The sequence below is a fragment of the Zootoca vivipara genome, chromosome 3 (genome assembly GCF_963506605.1).
Source record: "Zootoca vivipara chromosome 3, rZooViv1.1, whole genome shotgun sequence".
In the NCBI taxonomy this organism is placed as follows: Eukaryota; Metazoa; Chordata; class Lepidosauria; order Squamata; family Lacertidae; genus Zootoca; species Zootoca vivipara.
The window spans coordinates 76,638,430-76,661,112 of NC_083278.1; the positions used below are offsets into that span (position 1 = coordinate 76,638,430).

At 42.8% G+C, this 22,683-nt stretch overlaps 1 protein-coding gene across 5 annotated transcripts in view; it reads right to left on the reverse strand.

Moving 5' to 3' along the window:
- Window positions 1-15,423, reverse strand: part of RGS7 (regulator of G protein signaling 7) — a 130,720-nt gene extending 115,297 nt beyond the window's left edge. For 2 of the 5 annotated variants that reach the window (XR_009557374.1, XM_035108367.2), the window contains exons 1-2: window positions 15,026-15,423; window positions 13,760-13,886 (exon numbers count right to left, since the gene is read on the reverse strand). Coding sequence is in view for 4 of the 5 variants with exons in the window: in XM_035108367.2 (XP_034964258.1) it covers window positions 13,760-13,837 (78 nt within the window). In the remaining variant the exon portion in view is untranslated. Of the gene's footprint in view, window positions 1-13,759; window positions 13,887-14,233; window positions 14,362-15,025 lie in introns of those variants that run through there. The other 3 variants (XM_035108371.2, XM_060272873.1, XM_060272872.1) reach the window with 2 other exon arrangements.
- Between the last annotated feature and the right edge of the window lie 7,260 nt (window positions 15,424-22,683).

Here is a 22,683-nt window from a genome sequence, read left to right on the forward strand (position 1 = left end):
CGCAGACATTTTGCGACCGTCTTCCAGGCAGAATCGAAACCAACTGATACACAAAGAAAACACTTCCAGTACATTCTGTAACATGATATCTTCCTCAGTGGTCAGGTGGACAGTACACAGTTAACCCCTTGGTTACTTGTTACTCCTCACAAAAGCGTTTTGCAGCTTTTTCTTGGTTTTTTTGGGGGGGGAGCTAACTGGGGGAGCCAAAAAGTAAAAATGAATGGGAGTGTTGATTGAGAGAAACACTAGCGCTCTGGCTGGGCCAATGAAATTGACTGGGACTGTGAATCTGGAACTATGTCCAGGGAAGACAAAAGAAAATATTCATGATGCATACTTAAATTGTAGAAGTTGCTGCCACAAGAAGTAGTGATGGCCACTAACTGAGATAACTTTTTTAAAAAAGAAAAAGAAGGAAATGGTTCTCCACAAAGAGCTGCAATTTCCAAAGTAGTTTAACAATCAATCTTTCTCTCCCAGGGAACTCAGGGAATTGTATCTCTATGAGGGGGTCTCCTACCAACTCTCGGCAGCCTTAATGAACAACGGTTCCCAGGGTTCTTTGGGAGAAGCCATGAATTTTAAAATGTTTGATAATGCTTTAAATGAAAAGTGCAGATGGGGCCTGGTATTCACGGGCATAAATAAATACTGCATAGTGCCTCTGATACCAGAGATTGTGCATAGATGTCATGGCTATCTGTTCAGCTTTGGTGATTTCTAGGAAGACTGGAGGGAAAATGGATTGGCTCTTAGTGTTCCCCGTTTCTCAAAAACAATTACCGGTAGTCATTTGTTCATTCTGATTATACTATATATACCGTATATAGTTGAGGGAGCAAACAGAATGATAATAACAAGCGATAATATCTGGTTAAATTCTACATCTACTATTTCAGATGTTTCATTGCTGAAAATTAAATCTACAAGTTCCAGGAATAACAGGGTGATAGACAGATATATGATAGATTGATAGATGAGAGAAAAAATACAATCAGGATAGAATTTAACTCATGAATGGCATACTTCATGATAACAATAACTCTGGCTGGGATACAGACTTCATTATAAATGCAAATGCACAATAAAGCATACATTTATTTTCATGATGATTAAATTATGGCTAATTGTGACTCATTAACCATCAGCATACTCATAGCTGCCAAGTTTTCCCTTTTCTCGCGAGGAAGCCTATTCAGCATAAGGGAAAATCCCTTAAAAATCCCTTATGAGACAGAAATACATTTTAGATTACAATAAATTTTATGCACATGGATCATTTTAATTTCTATCTCATGAAGCAGCACCAACCACACTAGGTGTCAGGAGTAGGGGCAGGAGTCAGGCTCTGGGGCCTGTAGTGCTTTGCAGGACTGGGGCCTGCCTCAGCTTGTGCTGGAGAAGCAAGGAGTGGCCACTCAGGTGAGGCCTCAGCTTGTGCTGGAGAGGCAAGGAGTGACCACTCAGGTGAGGCCACTTGATACCTCACTGCACCTGGTGGCAGGAGCTGGGAGGGATAAAAGCTCAGCATTGCCCTTCAGCTCTTTGCCACAGCAACGCTATCCCTGCCTGGTTGCCTCTGGCCTCTTGCTCCTTGGACCCTTGCCTTGCTCCTCGTCCCTTTGACCTTCGCCTCTGCCTTGCTCCTTGACCCTGTGACTGCCTGCTATTGGACCCTCAGCCCTGCACCTGCTCCTGCTTCTACACCACCATCTTGCCTCTGGTCCTGATGTCCTCAGCCAGGGCTTCAACCGTCCGCCGACCGGACTGTGACACTAGGCAAAATGAGTTCACTGAGCCAAATTCACTTAAACCAAAGTCCTGGGCCTGGAAAGGAAGACTTCATTTAGAATATAACAAAATGAATCTTGGCTATTAATGATGATTCATAATGAAGTAATGGCTTATATGCATTAAAAGGCCATCGCAACTATATGGGCCTCAAACCATGTTCATTTTCTCTTACATGATGTAAACACAGTACTTTCCAATGGAGGCAGTTCTGAAAGTCTACCAGTCATTTCATATATGCAAATTAGATTCTGTCCATGTTATCACAGGCTCTCTTTACAAAGGTATGTTCCATAAAGCTAAAAGGAAACGCATATTTGCTGCTACAAGATTCAGAGATGGGCACCAGCTTGGATGGCTTTCAATGAGGATTAGACAAATTCAAGGAAGTGAAGTCTACTTAGCCATAACAGCTATGCTCTGAAGACCAGTTGCTGGAAATCACAAGTGGGGAGAGTGTGAATGTGCTCAAGTCATGCATGTTGACTTCCCGAAGACCCCTGGTTGGCCACTACAAGAACAGCATGCTTAACTACATGAGCCTTTGGTTTGATCCAGCAGGGCTCTTCTTGGGTCCTTCAGTTCCTTATTCTTACTTTCAATGGTCTCTATAGCCTCCCCTGCTGATATTTCTTCCTTTAAACCCTAATAACATATCTACCTATGAATTTTGCACCTCCAGTTCCACCACCTTTAGCTATCTGAAAGTCTCCTCCTGCTTCATCATAAGACTCTGTCCTTCCAGCTCCATCTTCCAGAACAAACTGCATGATGCCACAATCCTCACTCCTTAAAGAAAACCTTTTCAGTGAAGTCTTTAGCCTAACCATGAGCTCCTTTGCTGTCCTGTAACCAAGCCTAGGTACCAACCAAGCCTCTGTGTCCACACTGTTGCTTATCTTTTCCCTATAGACCCCTGCCTCCACTCCCCTTCCACAAGTAAAATTTCTGCTAAAAATCACACCGTTGGCTACAAATATATACAATACATACATACCTACAAAATCACATATGAGAGGAAAAGTTGTAGACGCTTCCTAACATATTTTTGCCATTAAATCTCTCAAATAATACCAACTGATACCCCGGGGGGGGCAGGGATTCTCTTTAATGTGTTGGAAACAGTGGATCACTGTTCTGGAATTCTTTCATATTTAGACAATGGTCACTCAAAACTATCCCTTAAAAGGAAGAACAAAGCTCCCAGGACTACGGATATCATTATTCTGTAACGGCCAGAACTACATCCCCTCATTTGAACACACTTGGCTTCTCTTCACATTCCAAGATTATTTTGTTGATAAGAAGGCATAACCTTTCTGAAGTGGGGAGGGGAATCATATATATATATAATCTCAGACTAAAAATATTAGCTAACCATGGAAGCATGCCAGTATAACCACACTAGGGACTGAAAAGAAGTTCTCAGAGTGATATATATGGAAGAACAAACTTGTGAGCTATTTGTGGAACAACTGGATGAACTTGCTAAGATACTAGATTGCTAGGTTTTCTATTATACCTGATTTACACTTCAGATGAAGAGGCAAGCGGTCATTTTTGAGAGGACAATAGATCAAACAAATGTACGATTAACATGGCAGATTTCTAACTTACGGTTGCCTCCTCCTCATAGGATCTTTAAAATTAAACATTGACCTCTATAAACTTAAAGTGTTGATTTGATTGAGGACCATTTTGTTTTATTCCACCAGCACTTTACAGATAATTCTCTCTATACCTATGTGCTCCTATCTGAAGGATCTCTAAGGAATGGTGGTGAAGACTTTTCCTTATTGGTGGAGCCTCTTTTTCAAGAAGAAGAAGAAGAAGAAGAAGAAGAAGAAGAAGAAGAAGAAGAAGAAGAAGAAGAAGAAGAAGAAGAAGAAGAGGAAGAAGATGAAGAAGAAGAGTTTGGATTTGATATCCCACTTTATCACTACCCGAAGGAGTCTCAAAGCGGCTAACAATCTCCTTTCCCCTCCTCCCCCACAACAGACACCCTGTGAGGTGGGTGGGGCTGAGAGACTTCAGAGAAGTGTGACTAGCCCAAGGTCACCCAACAGCTGCATGTGGAGGAGCGGAGACGCGAACCCGGCTCCCCAGATTACTAGTGTACCGCTCTTAACCACTACACCACACTGGCTCTCCCAAAATAAAATCACAACTGGCTGCCACTAGCCAAGCTGCACTTCCTGACATGCCTACAGCTATGCTGTACAGCTGCTTGGGGACTTTCTTATCCCTACTGCCAAGGACTCCTCTCTTCAGCCCAGTGCTAGGGAAAAATCAAGAGGAAGGCATTTGGGGTTTATGTTCCTAAAGCCCAGAAATGGCATACCTTATGCATCCTTGTGGAATGCTCTCCCCAGGGAGGTTTGGCTGGCGCCTTCATCATACACCTTTAGGTGCCAGGCAAAAATGTTTCTCTTCAACCAGGTCCTTGGCTGAATGAAATGTTAACAGCATATGCAGAGTGTATTCAGAGGAGAAATTCAGAGGGACAGCATCTGTGGCCACCTAACTGGATTGTTCCAAGTGAAAAGGACTAAGGCTGTGTACTTATTACCAGTCTAAAGTGCAGCTAGGTCATTCTTTTTCTCAGTTCAGTTTGAAACTGCTCTGGGGGGCACTGTCTCCACCCCTCTATTGCTATTATTATATTATGCATTTTGTGTTTTATGTTATAAACCGCCCTGTGGTCTCTTGATGAAGGGTGGTATACAAATTAAATACAGTGGGACCTCGACTTACGAGCTACTCGATATCCAACATTTTCGAGTTACGAGCGGAAAAAGTGGCCGCGTGCTTACGATTTTTTCGACATCTGAACGGAAAACCCGTTCGCGGCTAGATGCGGTTTCCTCGACTTATGAGTTTTTAGATGCGGTTTCCTCGACTTACGAATTTTTCTGTTTCCAATGCATTCCTATGGGAAACCGCTTTTCCTATGGGAAACTCGACTTACGAAGTTTTTGACCTACGAGTGTGCATTCGAAATGGATTAAATTCGTAAGTTGAGGTCCCACTGTAAACTAATAACAATAGCAACACAGGAGAGATATTAATTGTGGCTAACACTGTGTGTGCACTGCTTTCTACAGCAGTAGTGGGATCACATTGTATGCAGAATACACAGCCTAAGAGCAAAGCCTCATGTTTTTATGGGAATCTGAGATCAGTAAAATCTGTACTCATTTCAGAGATATTGTTTTGCACAGTAGTGAGATAATCACCATCTAAAATGTCAATGGTCTATATGGCCAATTTGTTTGTTTGTTTGTTTGTTTTTAGACTAGATTCATCTCCCCAATGACTCTGCACATGCATTGTATAAGAGCTAGCCAGTTCTGCCTCAATGACTTTTGTGGGAAGAGGGTTATGCTAGGAATGTGGAATGAAAAGAAATACCCAAGATATTGCTTTCTCAGGAGGTGTGCAAAGTCCTTGATACTTTAGATGACACATCGGAATATAGAGGTTCATCACATGATGTGAGTGTGTAGAACAGAAAAAATTCCAGTAGAACAGAAAGAATGCTACATAATTCAAGTTGCAGTGAAATGAATGAATAACTGCAAACTGCAGAATAACTATACTGTATTTTTAACATTGCATTTTTAAATCATTGTAGCACTCCTCGGGACCCCCATTGTGAAAGACAGGCAATTAATCTAACTAATAGTAACAATAGCAATAATAAATTACCAAGATCATCAATGTTTCCATGGCATGAACCTCACTCCACCTCAAAAAACACAGATACAAATAACAATTTGGGTAAGTAACTTATTACACTAGCTGTAACATGTTAACCATATGAAATTAGAATATATAATTGCACAGCACCCAGAAACCGCTTCTCCATTATCCAAGTCACTGTGAAATAATACCAAAATTCAAAATTGCAGGTGAACTTTTATAGTTTTATAGTTATATGTGTATAACTATAAATATTAGCTATATATAGACCTGAGTGTGCATGCAGTTGCTTATATTTAAATGACAACAAGTGCAATAAGTTCATAAACCTACAGTAGCTGTCAAATGCAATCACAGTCCCAGTGCCAATGCTCTTGCAGTCAAAAAGCCACCAGATGGCACAGGTGAGCCATTCTCACCTGTGCTCTCATCCACCATCTACCACCATCTAGTCTACTTATTACTATGCCACTTGCTGGTACAGGAGCACTGGCCTACATTGCTGGGCTGTGCAGTGTATTGGATTGGCTCATTTCATGAGTCTATCTGCCCAAGTCATAACACTGCACATGTTAGAGTAGTCTTTGCAAGTGATCCGACACACTTCACCATTTTTAATAGCTCCTAGGAGCAGGCCATTGCTATCATTCAACCATGGAGGTGGAAAGCCACCTGTGATAACACTATTTCCAGTCATTGCCCTTGAAATACTACAAAGCTGTAGACCACAACTAGGCAGAACTAGGCAAAGTCCATTGACTTTGTTTTCCTGCACATGACACCAATGTTGGAGCTATGGCTGAACCACAAGGACCCATGTATAGGGCCCCACAATCTAAAGGGCCCCCAAATGACTGTCCAGAGTGGGTGGGCAGTGGCAAACAGGACTAACATCTGTACCTGGGTTGGCATAAGCAGCCTGGGGCCCACTATGGCTAATACTGGGGGCAATGGCATCCCCCCCCCTTATTATTACTTTTAAAAAATCATATTCAGGTGGCCAGGCACATGCATAGTTACAAATGTTTATTTTATAACTTTTACTTTTGAAATATGCATATTCTTTTCTGCAACAAAATGGTGCTCACTCCCAGCGAAGCTTGTTCCCAAATTGTTGCATGAAGGTATCAGAAGTAAACTTTATTTTCTTCCTAGAGCCATAATGGTGCTACGAACTGAGTGAGTTTAACATGCTCAGAGTATTTTTATTTATTTTTAATCGGGGCTGACAAACTGTTTTGTGGTTTCTCTTTTTGCTCTAGCATATCAGGAATGCAGAAGCAATTGAGAAGTATGAATTTAGCAGCGGGCATTGGGCAGAAGAGAAATGCTTGTTGGGTGCTTTGACAACTGACGTAATACACATGGCTGTTGCCATCTAAATGGAGAGAAAGACTATCAAGCCCAAGGTCTAAAATTGCCTACTGCACCACTGAACAGAGCAGGTCTCAAGGGAAAAGGGTGGAACTTCTTCCACTCTCAGGAAGGTTCACCTGACACCTAAAATACTGGCTTATACCCAACACTGCAGTTCTGCTTACACAATAGACTTCTACTTATGTGATGGAACTTCCTGTTCCTCTCCCCTGCAACCTCCTCTACACCCTCAAAATCTGCTCCAGAGATTTGGGGCACCCTTCAGGAGCATACCTAAGGGCTGCACAAGCAAAGAAGAGGAAGGGAAAGTCCACTGCATGAGTGGAACTCAGCTCACTCAGCATTCAATACAACTCACAACCAGTGAGGCACCAGCCAAGATATTTTCTTCTGCCAGACTTTGATGTATTTCCCATATATTTTTATTTCTGTTTTTCTGTTTCTGTTTTTAGCACTGCCTGTCAACTGTTCTTCTCTTGTTGTTTTATTTTGTTTGATGATGTATTGTAAACAACCCTGGCTTTTTTAAAAATCAAAGGGCAGGATTTAAAAAACAACAACAAATAAACATTTTTAAAAATTCCCCTAAGCTACTGAGTGGGAACATAAGTTTGTTTGCTTTTAACTTAGCATTGACCTAATTTCCCACTAATTTAATCAGCTACGAATAACACTCACCATGAAGATGGTTGGGTTGATGCTGAATATGGAAAATCTAGATTTATATCCATTCTGAAAGTTCAGTAAACACATTCAGGTTTCCTCAGCCATTGCACTATACCTTCGTTAAGCTAACTTGCATTTATTTCTTAAATAAAGAAGATCTCCTTCAGTCAAGAATGCCGATCCTTGGCTGACCAGGGATGGTATAGATTAGCAGCTGCTAAAAATTTGGGCTCATCTCCTGCTTACTTCATACACAAAATACTTGAGTCAGCTCAGCAGGAACTGAAACTATAACCAGAGGGATACCATTTGCAAGGGCCTAATAAGAAGCACATAAGAAAGTAAAACTGGGGGGGGGGGATACCGTAGAATATCAGACACCCAGGTGCAAGGCTAGTAAGTAGCTACAGCAGACAAGCAGCGTAGCCTGGCATCTGTGATGGGATGTTCAAACAAAAGGAGTGCAGCTGAACGGAGAATGTTGTGCCCCTTAGGGACACAGGAATTTGCCTTCTCCTGACTCAGACCATTGGTCCAACTAGCTCAGTATGGTCTCCACTGACTGGCAGTAGCTCTCCAAGGGTTCAAACAAAAAATTTGGCTGAGATATGAGGAACTGAACATTCTGCATGTGAGTATATACTCTACCACTGAGCTATGACTGTTCCCAGAATTGACTCCTGTGATTGACGAGCTGGTATTCCCAGAACCACAAGCATTATGGACTGTAACACTAGTGTCTCACATCAAATCACTAACACTTCCCTTAGATGTCCTGGTGGCAAAGGAAGCAGGGAACTCAAACCAGACTCACACAGTTCCTGCTTTGATCCCCACATTCCTATAGGTTGAAATAATTCTGATCCCACCCTGGCTTCAATGGGCTTAAATAGCCCACTGGTGCTATCACAGGGGAAAGATCAGCAGATTTCAAACATCATGCATATATAGAGACATATGCAGTCCAGTATTGACTCTGCACATATGAAAACATTTGGCCATTGTAATTCAGACTCTTTAGCAGTGATATAAAAGTGTGCTTGGGCTTGTTGATTTCTGTCAATTTAAATGTGCCTTGTTCTTTGCCGTTTTGTGGCCCAAGGATTGAATGGTAGCAGCAAACACTGTGAACCAAGGTCAAAATTAACAATGCCACCATTAATGAGTCATGTCCTGCAATTGATACAGTTGAAGAAGCTTGATTGGAGAAACTTGAATTGCTGATAGAATAGGAAACAAAGCTATGAAGCCAGAGTTCATAATTTTTGACATGCTACTTTAAACCAACACTAGAGAATAAAATACATTAAAGATGTGCCTGGAAGCAATTAAACAAAAGTCTTTCCGTAAGCCAAATACATTCTTCCCTGTTACTGACCGGGGGGGGGGGGGAGCTTGTTGTTGTTGTTTTTAAAAAATTGAAACACTAAATAAATGCTTCTAAAATTTTGTTCATACCAGTCACAAACTGCAAGCAGAGAACATATGTTTTCTCCTAAAACAACTATTTGATGGTTTTTTTGTTATTTTATAATGAGGATGGCATCTTAAAAAGAGTGATGCAGCTGGCATTCTATTAAAAGACAGAGCTTACCCTCAAGGCACAAGTATCCTGGCATGCAAGTATCTTCAAATCTGGGGAAAAAAGTCTATGCAATGTGCCATTTTCCAAAGTGAGGGTTTTCACTTAAGAACTCAGATGCAGGCAGGAAGCGGGCAGAGAAAGGAAGGAAACAGCTTGGAAGAAATTTCATAAAGGATTGACTGACATATGGTTGTTGGTTTTTTGCCCAAATAACATCACACTGGGAATGAGGCACTCATGTAAACCCATACATAGTTGTCAACACATGTTATGAAGGGGTAGCTGAGAGAGTTGCTCATAGAAACCAGGCTAGTACGTGTTTTCATCTTCTTGTCTAGGCACTAAAAAAAAAATCCAGTCTAAATTCTTAGAACATGGGGCTCCAAAGTGACGCTGGCCAGGTCTTTGCATTCATGGAGCAGGAATCAATCAGTGCTCAGCCACATCCCATTCACCCCCAGCTACAGGCCCAGGGCTAGAACTGCTCTCTGCAACATTCAAGAGATACCTAAGAGAAGTGCAGGTGTGCCCACTGGTTTGGAAGATTTGGGGTGATACTGGGGGCCGTTCCAACTGCGCCCCTTGCTATTTTTCTACAAGGGAAAGGAGTACCGTCATTGGAAACCTCCTCTTGTCTTTCCCCTCACCTCATGAGGTGGGTTTGGTGTCCACAAGACTTCGTACTACTTCCGCTGGGGTGCCCAGCCATGGAAGCCCTTCTGCCAATCAAGATGTCTCAGGCCTCTTCATTCTATTCTTTCAGGCATCTCAAATAGGCATGTTTTTTTAACAAGGCTTTTGGGTGATTGAAGAACTTTTGTGCTGGCTTAGGCTTTGTTTATTTTAACTGACTGCTGGATTTCTTAATTCATGCTATATTGCACTGGATTTAGTTTGTATTTTTTTTATAAAAAAATTGTACCACCACCAACCTCATGCTCATCTGTTGGCCACCTTAAATTTCCTTTGAAAGCAAGGTGGGGTAGAATTATTTTAAATTAATAAATAGTCATTTGTAAATACAGAGTGTGATCCCATAAAATGTATATTTCTAGCACTTTCCTCACTAAGCACAATTAAAAATTATAAGGTATGCACATTTTTGTTAAACTTTTGAAACCAGAGGAGGCTTTCCTTGCAGTTACAAGATGCAACACATAGCTGAGATTATTAAGATAAGCATTTTGTAACCTTTCAAAAATACAGAGAGAGTGCAATAGTTTGTCCTTTAGGAGCTATTCTACACCGTACACAGAGCAAGATGGTAGAAATTTGGACAGCATGTTGGTGGGGGGGGGACCATGATTTTGAATGTTGCCCCCATGTAACAAGCTCTCTGCATCCTGTAGACATCAGAGATGGCTACACAAAAGTGGGAATCTTTTCTATTTGTTTTACAAGACGGTACTTAAAAAATAAGAGGGAGCACTCAAACACATGACCTTTCCACTTGTGGTTCAGTTTAGTTCATTCTAGAGAATAAGCAGATTTACTCCAACTCTCTCCTCTTATATTCTTAGCTTCATCATACCAACAGCAATATCATATTTGTACTTTGTCATAAACTATGTGCTTTTAAAACATAAATGAAACCATCAAACCTTTACAGAGACATTCTATCACCACAAATATTCAGGCACATCATGAGGTATTTCTAAAAAGAATTCCTTCTATCTACAGGAATTAAATGGCAATTGCAGAGGGAAGTGAAAGATTACATCAAAACACTGGTGTTAGTTGTGTATTCTTGGTAATCGTACCAGAAAACTACTAAATGAACTGTATAATTGTGATTTCCAATACATCAGACATTTCTGGAAGAGATTCAGCAATGAAGCAGAACCAAACATATGCAAAAAGGTAGCAGTATAAGGAAAAAATATTGCCACAAAGCACCTAGCTTTAAAGTCATGCAGCATAATGGACACTGTGTACTTAGACTTTCAAAAAGCTTTTGATAAAATCTCTCACCAAAGACTCATCCGTAATCTTAGCAGTCGTGATATAAGAAAACAGCTCCTCTTATTGATCAGTAGCTGACAAAGGAACAGAAGAAGAGAGCAAGAAAAAATGGACAGCTCTCCAGGCGGAGGGATATAGAAAGTGGAGTCTCCCAAGGATCAGTATTTGGACCTGTGCTTTTTAACTTGTGCACATATGAACTAGGGTTAGGGGTGAGCCGTGAGCCTGCCAGGTTTGCTGATGATACTAAACTGTTCAGGGTCATTAAAACAAAACAAAAAAACTCTTAAAAATTAAACTTGCAAATGTAATTCAATGTAAGCAAGTATAAAGGGGTGCTCATCATTGGAACAAAAATCCTAATCTAACATATACACCAGGCATCCCCAAACTGTGGCCCTCCAGATGTTTTGGCCTACAGCTCCCATGATCCCTAGCTAACAGGACCAGTGGTCGGGGAAGATGGGAATTGTCGTCCAAAACATCTGGAGGGCCAAAGTTTGGGGATGCCTGATATACACTAAGGGGGCTTGAGCTAACAGTGATGACTGAGAATGAGACCTCAGGGCCTCTGCGTGGATATACTGGTGAAGGTGTAGACCCAGTGTGTGGCAGCCGTGAACAAAAGTGAACCCTAGGTTAGGAATCATTAGGCAAGGAACTGAAAAGAAAGCTCCCAATTTCATAATGTCATTATAGAAATCAATGATGCAGCCACACTTGGAATACTGTGTACAGTTTTGGTGACAGCACCTTGAAATGGAGTTGGAGAATGTTAGAAAAGGGCAACCCAAATGACTGAGGGGTTGCAGGACCTCCTCTATGAAAAAGGTTACAACATTTAAGGCTTTTTAGGGGTGTGGGGTTTCAGGGTGAGTATGAGTATGAGAAGATGTGGCAGTAGTGTATTGAATTATACACAGCAGGGAGAAAGTGGACAGAGAAAAGTTTCTCTCCCTCTCTCATAATCTGAAAACCCAGGGCCATCCAGCGAAACTGAATGGTGGGAAATTCAAGGCAGACAAAAGTTAACTACCTCTTCACACAGTCCATTGTTAAAACTAGGGCATTCGCTACTACAAGTTGTAGTAATGACTATCAACTTGGATGGGGATTGGAGGTGATGCGCCTCTGAATATCAGTGGGGGCATAGCCAGGGAGACTCTTGCTCCCCAGTAGGCTTCCCATAGGCATCTTGCTGTTTATTGCAAGAAGAGAATGCTGGGCTAGGTGGGGCTTTGGTCTAATCCAGAAGGGCTCTTCTTATGTTCTTAAGGCAAAATTGCTTCTCAACCTTCATTTTGCCATGCTCTTTTGCTGTTTAATCTTTTGAGTGTTTCAGAAATGAAATGATGCTCTGCTTGTACCCACCATACCCCCTGTGTACATTCAGTGTTGCGTTACAAGCAATGTTGGATAATATTTTGCCTGTGTTTCCCTACCTACTTGTAAACTATAACCAGTGTTATTTTCTGGGGAGACGCAGGGGGACGCATACCCCTAAACATTTTGTGAATCTTTGTACTTTTGTCCATTTACTGTATTTATTTCCCCCCGATTTGAACTATAAAACGGGGATTTTCTTGAGTCAAAATGAGAGTACCCCTAAACATTTAAATAAAAAACACTGACTATAACTATGCATGGACATTTTCATTTATAAAGATCGTGACCAGTATCAGGTGCAGTATTCAAAAAGCAGTTAGATAATTTAATGAATTTAAGCTGTCTTTCATGGATGTTATGCCCCCTCAGCTTGAATAGGAAACATATGTCAGGAACCCAAGTTGGGAGAAATGTAAATTGCTGACCTTTGGTCACAGAATCTGCTATAGCCTATAACTGGGAATAAGACAGAGCTGGGTGTACTAAAGACATTAAAATACAGCCTAGCAGTGCAATCCTACACATGATTACTCATAAGTATGTTCAGTGAAATTTACTACCTAGTGAGTGGCTTCAGGATTACAGCCTTAGATATACAATACTGTAATAATAACTAGCTACATACCACAGGTGTTTCCTCTTTTAGTCTTTTTCTTTTTCCATCAGAAATGTATTAAGATTTTTTTGGAAATAAAAGACTTAATATTTTAAATGTTATATAAGGTGTGGTGAGATCTTGCTCTTTTGACTTCAAGAAACTAATACAACAACCGCTCTGGGAATTCTTTGCATGCAATATGTCTAAAGTCTACAGATTAAAAAAATTAACCTAAAACTGGAGAGATATTTCAGTACTTCTACCAAAATGAATCCAATCTGCAAGGAATAATAAGTATATATTTATTATCTTGAGCACTTTCACATATTCAAATTATTTATAAGCTTCCACAACAAAGTGCTGTCATTTCATAGCATAAAAATGGAAGAGTGAGTGAGTGGGATCATGGGTTTCCACATAACTCTTTCCACTATATACAACAAGCTCTTTTCACTGTAAACAACACTGGAATACACTTGATGTCAAACGGTTAAGCAGCTACACTTGAAAAACTGCTATCAAGTGATTGTTACACAACATGGCTTTGCTCTCACACTGTATTATACCAATTTCATGGGGGGGGGATCAAGAGCAAAACCATGCCTAAGTGCCAAATATACAGTATATCTACCAACTCCAAGTCTCTTTCTCTCTCTTTCTACATATATATATATTTCAAAGCTTCCTACCTTTCTGTACACCAACATATTTGGGGATTCATCAGCCACCCCGTTGCTGCTTTGTCCATAATTATTTCCTTGTGCCATGTCTGAATGGTATGGTCTGCTGGCAAGTCTTCTGCAGTGCAATTTGCCTCTGTTGAAAATGAAAGTGATCTCAGTCAGAGATTTTGGCGGGTCCCCTCCGGATGCTGACGATTAAGAGCTCTGACTTCCCAACAGAGCACTTCAAAGTGCCACTTTCACTCACCCCTGTGACCTTGCCCCAGTTGCTGCGTTGAGGGAAAGTAGCCGTTTCCCCCTTGGCCACCCATTTCATCTTTTCCCCTCTGCCTATAAATAAGGCAACCCTACACTTTTCCAATGCTGTTTAGAGTAATTTTAAAAAAAGCCGTCTACAACAGTGTGCTAACTGAGCATCAAGGCGACCCTTCTAGCGAGCGTCCCTCCACCCCCGTCCAAAGCAGGCCACTTGGTCGCCACCTTTTGCCCCGGGAGTCAAGCAGCGAGCAGCCTCCGGCAGCAGCCCTTCCTAATTGCTCGCTCCGAGGCGAAGCTCCTTCTGTGCCTCATTAAACGCAAACCAGCCAGCCCAGCACCGTTCCCTCTGCGACACGCAGGCGGGCGCACACACGTGTCTGCTCGCCAAGCATCCCCCTCCCCCGCATATCTCTCTCCCCAGCAGGACCCATCCGGTGCCTTTCCCCCACCGGACTCGCCCCCCACCCTCGGATGAAACAGTTGCTGGGCTGGAGGGATAGCTCAGCTGGTAGAGCACGAGACTCTGAATCTCAGGGTCGTGGGTTCGAGCCTCACGCCGGGAAACCCATCCCTGCATTGCAGCGGGTCGGACTAGATGACCCTGGGGGATCCCTCGCAACTCCACGAGGCTATAGCGGCGGGAAGAGCGCGCGGTGCCTCACTCTGCGTGGAAGAATGCGACCCCGTTCAAAGATGGCAGAGACTTGAATAAAAATAAAAAGGACTGTTCCGCCCTCAGCCCTCCGGCCTCGGCGCCAGCCCGGCTCTCGGCGCCCCTGCCCTTCCCCGCCAGCGGGCGGATGGCTTCGCCCAGCAAATGGCAGGCGGGCTTGTTTTGCCCTGCAGTGAGGAGCCGAGGCTGGGCGCGTGATTTCAGCACCGCGGACAGCGCCTCTCGCGCCCCCTTGCTCCAAACACAGCGCCAGCGCGCGCGCACACACACACAAACACACACACACACACACACACAGCCCCCCCACATTCCCTCGCTGGCCGCTGCCTTGGGCTCTTTACCTCCTGGGCCAAGGTCACACGCGGCGGTGGCGCCTATCTCCTCGTCGCCTGCCTGCCTGCCTGGCCCCCGAAGCGGTCTCTGTCAGCCGGCAGCGGACGGCCAAGAGCCAGGCTCGGTCATCACACAAACAAGGCGGGCGGCACGGCTGCTCCGGGGTGCTGGGGCCGCCAGCGCTGCTCCACAGCTTGCGGCTCCCCCAGAGCTTTTGCAGCAACAGCAGCAGCAGCCAGGCTCCCTCCCTGGAATGGAGCGAGGCCGCCGGTCACGTGGGGAAATGGAACGTCAACGGTGCTGCTGCTGCTCCGCCGCACAAGCTGCTTTCCGAGCAGCGGCTGCGCGCCTCTCTCTCTCTCTCTCTCCCCAGCGGGAAACGCGCGCTCACTGAGCGCCTACTAGCGCCTGCAATTGCCCGCGGGTCTGGCAGTAACCTTGACGGGGACTTCGGCAGGATGAGGACCGGGAGAACGGGGCAAGGGGTGGGGGCGTAGGATTGCCTGCGTAATTTAAAAGCAGCCCGAGCTGCGAAGGCGCTGCAGCGGGAAAGGAGGTCGCTTTGCATCCGTGGCGTGCGCTGCTCGGGCTTCTGAAACTTCAAGGCACGACTCCGATGCCTTTTCTTCAGAAAGCGCTTCCGCAGTCCCCGAAATGTGGCGGGACGGGACATCTTGCCTTTTGTTGTTGTTGACATTCTGTGCATGCCCAGAGGCACTCCTTTTTCCTGTGGCTGCAGCAGCCCCACTAAGCTGTGGGAGGTGGGGGGAGTTCCTCAATTAAATCTTGCGCGTTGGCGCTTTTCTCCAGGCACAAATGTTGAGGAGTTTTCAAACTTGTTGCTAGCTAATAATTGAGGAAAGCAGCAAACGCGTTGTGTGATAACGTTTTAGTAGTCTGTCAGGTCTAGTGCATCCAATTATCTTATTTGCTCCACTTGTTCAGGTTGTAATGTTGTAACAGTTTGATGCTGACAGCTATGTTGCTTTCAGCTGATGTCAAAATGGGAACAAAAATGTGTTGTTTTTATTTTTGAAGCGGGTAGGGTCCATTCTAAGAGTAAACAAGGGAAGACCCACCCTTTCTTCTTTTCTGAGGCTTTCAACAAAAACTCTGAATGTGATCGGAGGGTTAGAAGCTCCTCTATTCTGTAAATGAAACCTGATCTTCAGGGTTTACAAAAACCACCTGATTCTATGCTAGAATGCCAAATGATGTCATATACAACACTGTGCTGTTCTGTAGATCTCTCTGAATATAGTCTAATACAAGAGAGAAACTAGGAGGGGGAAGTATGCTTGTTTTTGCATGATTTCAGTTTAGAGTAGCCTAACAAAATATCCACCTGCTGACTAAGGCAAACAAAGTAGAGTTGTGTCTAAATGCCTCCTCTACATTCCCCACTGGCAGAGAAACTGGCGGGTGGGGAGTAGTTTCTCCTGGCAAAGGGGGAGTTCCCCAGCAATTTCTCAGTGTTGGGATTCACCGCTAGCAGCGACACAACTTCTGTTTTCTTCTAGGGATCCAGCTTCCAGCCAATGCAAACGGCAGAAGCAACTGTGTTGGCAACCCAACCACCATTCTGCCTCCTTCCCAGTGCCCAAGATCTAGCCTGGTTCCAGGGCATTATGGGCGGGAAATGGCAGCTGCAGGGGGTGGGGTGCTGGGGACTATTGGAGAAAATTCTGTAAAGTAACCTTAGGGATGAGAAAAAGGGAAATTTCAATTTTTCTTAGAATACCTTCTGTTATATATTTGTATTCTTAGCTCTAAATATATAGTATATAATTACTTGTGCACAATGTGACCTTTTTTGCACCCAAAGAACTACAGAAATGGAAAGAGATGCCACACCACAAAATAATTTATTTGGCTAGCATCCATAATGGTGTACAGCTATTTCCTTCTGTTCTTCACTTCTGTTTTGCTGGTCATAATTTAGGGCCAGTTAACATACCATTTCTTGATCATAGCTGCTATAAAAGGAAAGGGTAAGTTTACTTCCTGGGTGCAGATTGTACGGTAACAAGCCAGTAAATATTCTGCTATGTGCCATGAACACAACTCATCATATTGTTGAAAACCTTTACAAAGTGAGTTGAGTCATACAGTGATAGACCAGAGTCAGAATATCATACAATCTAATTAGAAGGTCATATTGGTGATGGAGAAGGAAGCTATCATTTAATTTGGGGGAAAATATACACAGTTTAAAAATCTCTATGGTGTAACTCACTATAATGTGGCTGTTCCTTTACTCAATCTCCCCCAGTGTCTAGGTCTAAATTTGCTTGTCATGTTGATACAAAAAGGTTATGAGAATTGGATTTGGGGGCTTTGTGGAATCATGACAATCCCAAAACAAGGTCAAATATATTTAGCTCTCAAAGTTAAACTATAGCCCTCAAATTAAAGGAAAACTTAAAAGTTACGATCGACACAAAAAATAATTTCCCCCATAATACAGGTTGTAAACAAACATGACATGCAGCTACTGCCAAAACACATGACTGCCATTCTCTGACATTATGAAAAACATAATTACAAGTCAATAGTGTCAAATGGCCCAGCTACAAGAGAACTTATAAATCCATTTGTTTTCAAGCCTTAACGCCTCCAATTTAATCAATGGGAATTAAAACTGTTTAACTGCAGTTGCATCAGCACCCTTTTTATTTTTATTGATATAAAAAGTAAAAGAAATTTAATCCAGAATTACTTCTGCCAAAATGGATACCTTTTAATGGAGTGAAATATTATTTCCATTAGATGTGCTCGTTCTTATGTCCTATTTTTTTGTTTGAACAGATGATAATATTGATAGGTAAAGGTAAAGGGACCCCTGACCATTAGGTCCAGTCGTGACCGACTCTGAGGTTGCGCGCTCATCTCGCATTATTGGCCAAGGGAGCCGGCGTAAAGCTTCCAGGTCATGTGGCCAGCATGACAAAGCCGCTTCTGGCAAACCAGAGCAGCACATGGAAACGCCGTTTACCTTCCCGCTGTAGCGGTTCCTATTTATCTACTTGCATTTTGATGTGCTTTCGAACTGCTATGTTGGCAGGAGCTGGGACCAAGCAACGGGAGCTCAGCCCGTCACAGGGATTCAAACTGCCGACCTTCTGATCAGCAAGCCCTAGGCTCAGTGGTTTAAATGTAGTTGTAAAGTAAAGGTAAAGGGGCCCCTGACCATCAGGTCCAGTCGTGTCCGACTCTGGGGTTGCGGCGCTCATCTCGCTCTATAGGCCGAGGGAGCCATCGTTTGTCTGCAGACAGCTTCCGGGTCATGTGGCCAGCATGACAAAGCTGCTTCTGGCGAACCAGAGCAGCGCACAGAAACACCGTTTACCTTCCCGCTGCAGCGGTCCCTATTTATCTACTTGCACTTTGACGTGCTTTCGAACTGCTAGGTTGGCAGGAGCTGGGACCGAGCAACGGGAGCTCACCCCGTCGCAGGGATTCGAACCGCTGACCTTCTGATCAGCAAGCCCTAGACTCAGTGGTTTAACCCACAGCGCCACCTGGGTCCCATTGTATCATATTGATACAATGTAGTTGTATCAATATGATAAATATATGTATGTTTATAGAAGGATAAAATGCATAGAATTCTTGCTAAAGTTTTAAAATGAAAACTTCATTCTCAAATAGGATTTTTTTAAAGGATCCTTTAAGAATTTGAATTGGTCTTGATTCTGTTTTTTGCTCTCACAAACAGGCAAACAAGATCCTTGAAATCTTTTGCCTATAAAGTTTTCTTCAGTTTTATACATCTGTCTTGTTAAAACAAGCAGCAATATAAAAATATATAGTTAACATTATTTGGGTCTAGATTTTAATCCAGATGATGCTAGCAGGGACATGTTATTACTTGCAGTGTGCACTTAAAACAATAATTATTCATGCTGTTAAAAATTACTGTTCCCAGAGCCAATAAGCATTTTAATCATGTTATTATATTCGATTCAAAAACTAATTGCCCATTTTTTGACACTCTTAAGAAAATATTTAGGTTTATAGACGATGAAAACTTTCTTCCAATCAAGCTCAGCAGGGGGCCCTTTTGTTGGGCAAAGACAAATAATGTGATATAGCAAGGGAGATCCACCCCATTGGGAGACAGTCTTGAGTGTGGATTGCTGTTCTGAATGTGATCTGTACACAAACAAAGGAGCTCTGCATATCGAAGCATCTAACAAACAGGGATATGCCTGGAGATAGCAGGATATAGGTAAAGGTAAAGGACCCTGGATGGTTAAGTCCAGTCAAAGGGGACTATGGGGTTGTGGTGCTCATCTTGCTTCAGGCATTCATCCTGAGGGAACTGGCATTCATCCACAGACAGCTTTCTGGGTCATGTGGCCAGCATGACTAAACCACTTCTGGTGCAATGGAACACTGTGATGGAAGACAGAGTGCACGGAAACTCTGTTTATCTTCCCGCCACCTGTTTTTCTACTTGCATTGGTGTGCTGTTGAACTGCTAGGTTGGCAGAGACAAAGCAATGGGAACTCACCCCGTTGTGGGGATTCGAATCACCAACCTTCTGATTGGCAAGCCCAAGAGGCTCAGTGGTTTAGACCAAAGCACCACCCATGTCCCTTTAAAAAAAAAGATAATTTTTATTAAATTTTCCAAATAAACACATTCAACAACAATAAACAAACAGCAAACAAACAACACAACAACAAACAACAACAAACAACAAAAGAATTTTTCCATTTTGTCTTCTATTCAACTGTTCTAATTCTCTTGCTCTGCCGAGCTTTGACTTCCCTCCCTCCCATCATTCGGTTTTCTTTCCCTCTCTTATCTCGCAGTTCCTTTTAGTCCATCTACTTAAAATCAGTTCGTAGGATCTATTTCAGTCCTGCAAATGTCTTTAAACTTCTACAGTTCTTCTCCATATAGTCCACAAATTTACTCCATTCCGTTTGGAACCTTGTCTCTCCCTGGTTTCGGATCCCACAGGTCAACTTAGCTAACTCTGCATAGTCAATCATTTTCGTCTGCCACTCCTCAATCATTGGTACCTCCTGTACTTTCCATTTTTGGGCTAATAAATGGTTAGCCCCAAAAATAATAGCTGCGGTTGTAGCATACATAAATAATTTTTTATCTCCCTTTGCAATCTCCTCTCCTATTAGTCCCAATAGAAAAACCTCCGGTTTTTTGGGAAAGGTATACTTTTTCAGTTCATTATATATCATTTCCCAAAATCTTTTTACTTTTTCACATGTCCACCACATATGATAAAATTCACCATCTTTATCTTTACATTTCCAGCATGATTTACTACTCATTCTATACCACCCATGTCCCTTAGCAGGATATAAGTATAACTATAGATATGTTGTTGTTTAGTCATTTAGTCATGTCCACTGCCTCTATATAGGTATATAGAGATTCCTGCACTGCAGGGGGCTGTACTAGATGACCCTCAGTTATCCCTTCCAACTCTACAATTATATGATTCTATATACTGCTACTTCTAAATATTATTATTATTATTTTAACTAGTATTGATAGTGAGCCCAGATGAGCACTGAGTTACCAGTCTCCAAGGCAGAACAGTCTAGGCTTCTACATTCATAAGATTTGGATCTATCTGCATTAGCACTGTGTGGTGATTGTAAAACATTATCAAACGAGTGACGCATGGGCATGAGTGATTCCACCCACAGTTCATATATGATTCAAGTTGGATATATTATGCAATAATATCTTAAGGTGCAGTCCATGCTCTCAGAGTTGGGTCTCATGTGTAAGAGCATGCATGTTAGAGGTTTCTCATGGGGTCATGGCCTGATACACAGACTCCAGGGAGGAGCTAGAGACTACACACCACCCCAAAACCAAAGGTTCCTTGCATAGGAGATACAAACACACCAGCTATCTCCAACATGGAATCTGAGCTCCTTCTACCAGTGTGGTGTTAGCTCCAGACATTACCCTGGAATAGACTTAGGTTCTACCACATTGTCACTTCAAGGATTGTGACAGATGGCATCAAGTACAAATGGGAGCACTCTGGTTCTGCTATCCAAGAAGCCAATCATTGGAAGGCATCTGTGTTGGAGGCAGTACCCATATGTAGAAAATCTGCTAATGATTGACAGCAGATATGTCAACCCTTCAAGAAGCCGCAACAGAGCTCTGAGATTGGAAATCTGGAAGCTTATCTTGGCTTCCAATTATTTAAGGTGTCAGAAGAGACAGCTCACCTTTGCTAATAACGTAACTGTTTTCCCAGGTTGCTCTGAGTCACTATGGACCTGGGTAAGAATCCCAACTCAATGCAAAAAGCACTGAAAGAACAGGAGGGAAGCATAAGCTCTTTTAACTACATTGATTTTGTGTGCAAATGCTTGGTTCAGATTAGGCGAGTGAAAAATAATCCATTTTATCTTGAATATGTCACCTAAAACTATGATTATCTACATATGGCTGCACTATGCCATGAGCAGAAAATCCATATCTATAGATAGATATTAGACCAGGGGTCAGCAACCTTTTTCAGCCATGGGCCAGTCCACTGTCCCTCAGACCGTGTGGTGGGCCAGACCACATGGGGGGGTGAACGAATTCCTATGCCCCACAAATAACCCAGAGATGCATTTTAAATAAAAGGACACATTCTACTCATGTAAAAGCACGCTGATTCCTGGACCGTCCATGGGCCGGATTTAGAAGGCAATTGGGCCGCATCCGGCCCACGGGCCTGAGGTTGCCTACCCCTGTATTAGACAGTCAAATAAGGCACCTCCGAAAATATTGTGTCTTGTGTGAAGACGGATAGATCAACTTGTAGTTCTACCACCTTTTCTCCCCCCCCCCACCATAGCCAACAGTAGTGTATACACAACAGCAGCATGCATGTGGTGGTAACACACAACACATGCAAGTTGCATGCTTTTATTTGAGTTGTTAACAGTTAACACTTGAACATCTGTTGACAAACAGCCACCACCTCCACTACCTTTCACAGAATCATAGGTTGTAGATTTGGAAGGGACCCTGAGGGTCATTTAGTCCAACCCCCTGGGGATGTCCCAATTGGGGATCAAACTTGTGACCTAGGTGTTATCAGCACTGACTGACTGGTATCTGAAGAAGTGTGCATGCACTCGAAAGCTCATACGTATGACAAACTTAGTTGGTCTCTAAGGTGCTACTGGAAGGATATTATTATTATTATTATTATTATTATTATTATTATTATTATTATTAACTGGTCCTTGTAGGCAAAGTATCTGTGCTTCTGCCCCTTCTGAGGAGGAAGAGATAGCATAGTGATAAAACAAGTAATCGAAATCATACTTTCTTGTGGACTGAGAAGCTTCTTTCGGTGCAACATCAAAAGCTAAAAGAACAAATGGGTTGGTTTGTTCTGCTTCTCTTGCCCCCCCCCAATCCCACCCAGCATGCAACAGTCAGAAGCCCTGGGAAGCTGCACTAGATACACAGATAACCTTCTGCCCTTTAAGAAAGGTTACAAGTGTTTGGAGTCTAATGATCAGAGTACATTTCAAGTTTTCAAGGTTGCCCTTCACGAGGCAGTTATTTTTAACAGACAGGATTTCTTTTCTTAGAGATCACCACTTTTTAGATGACCACGATTCTGAGAGGTTTGGAAATCCTGGGCTGCTGATTTTTCTTCAGCAT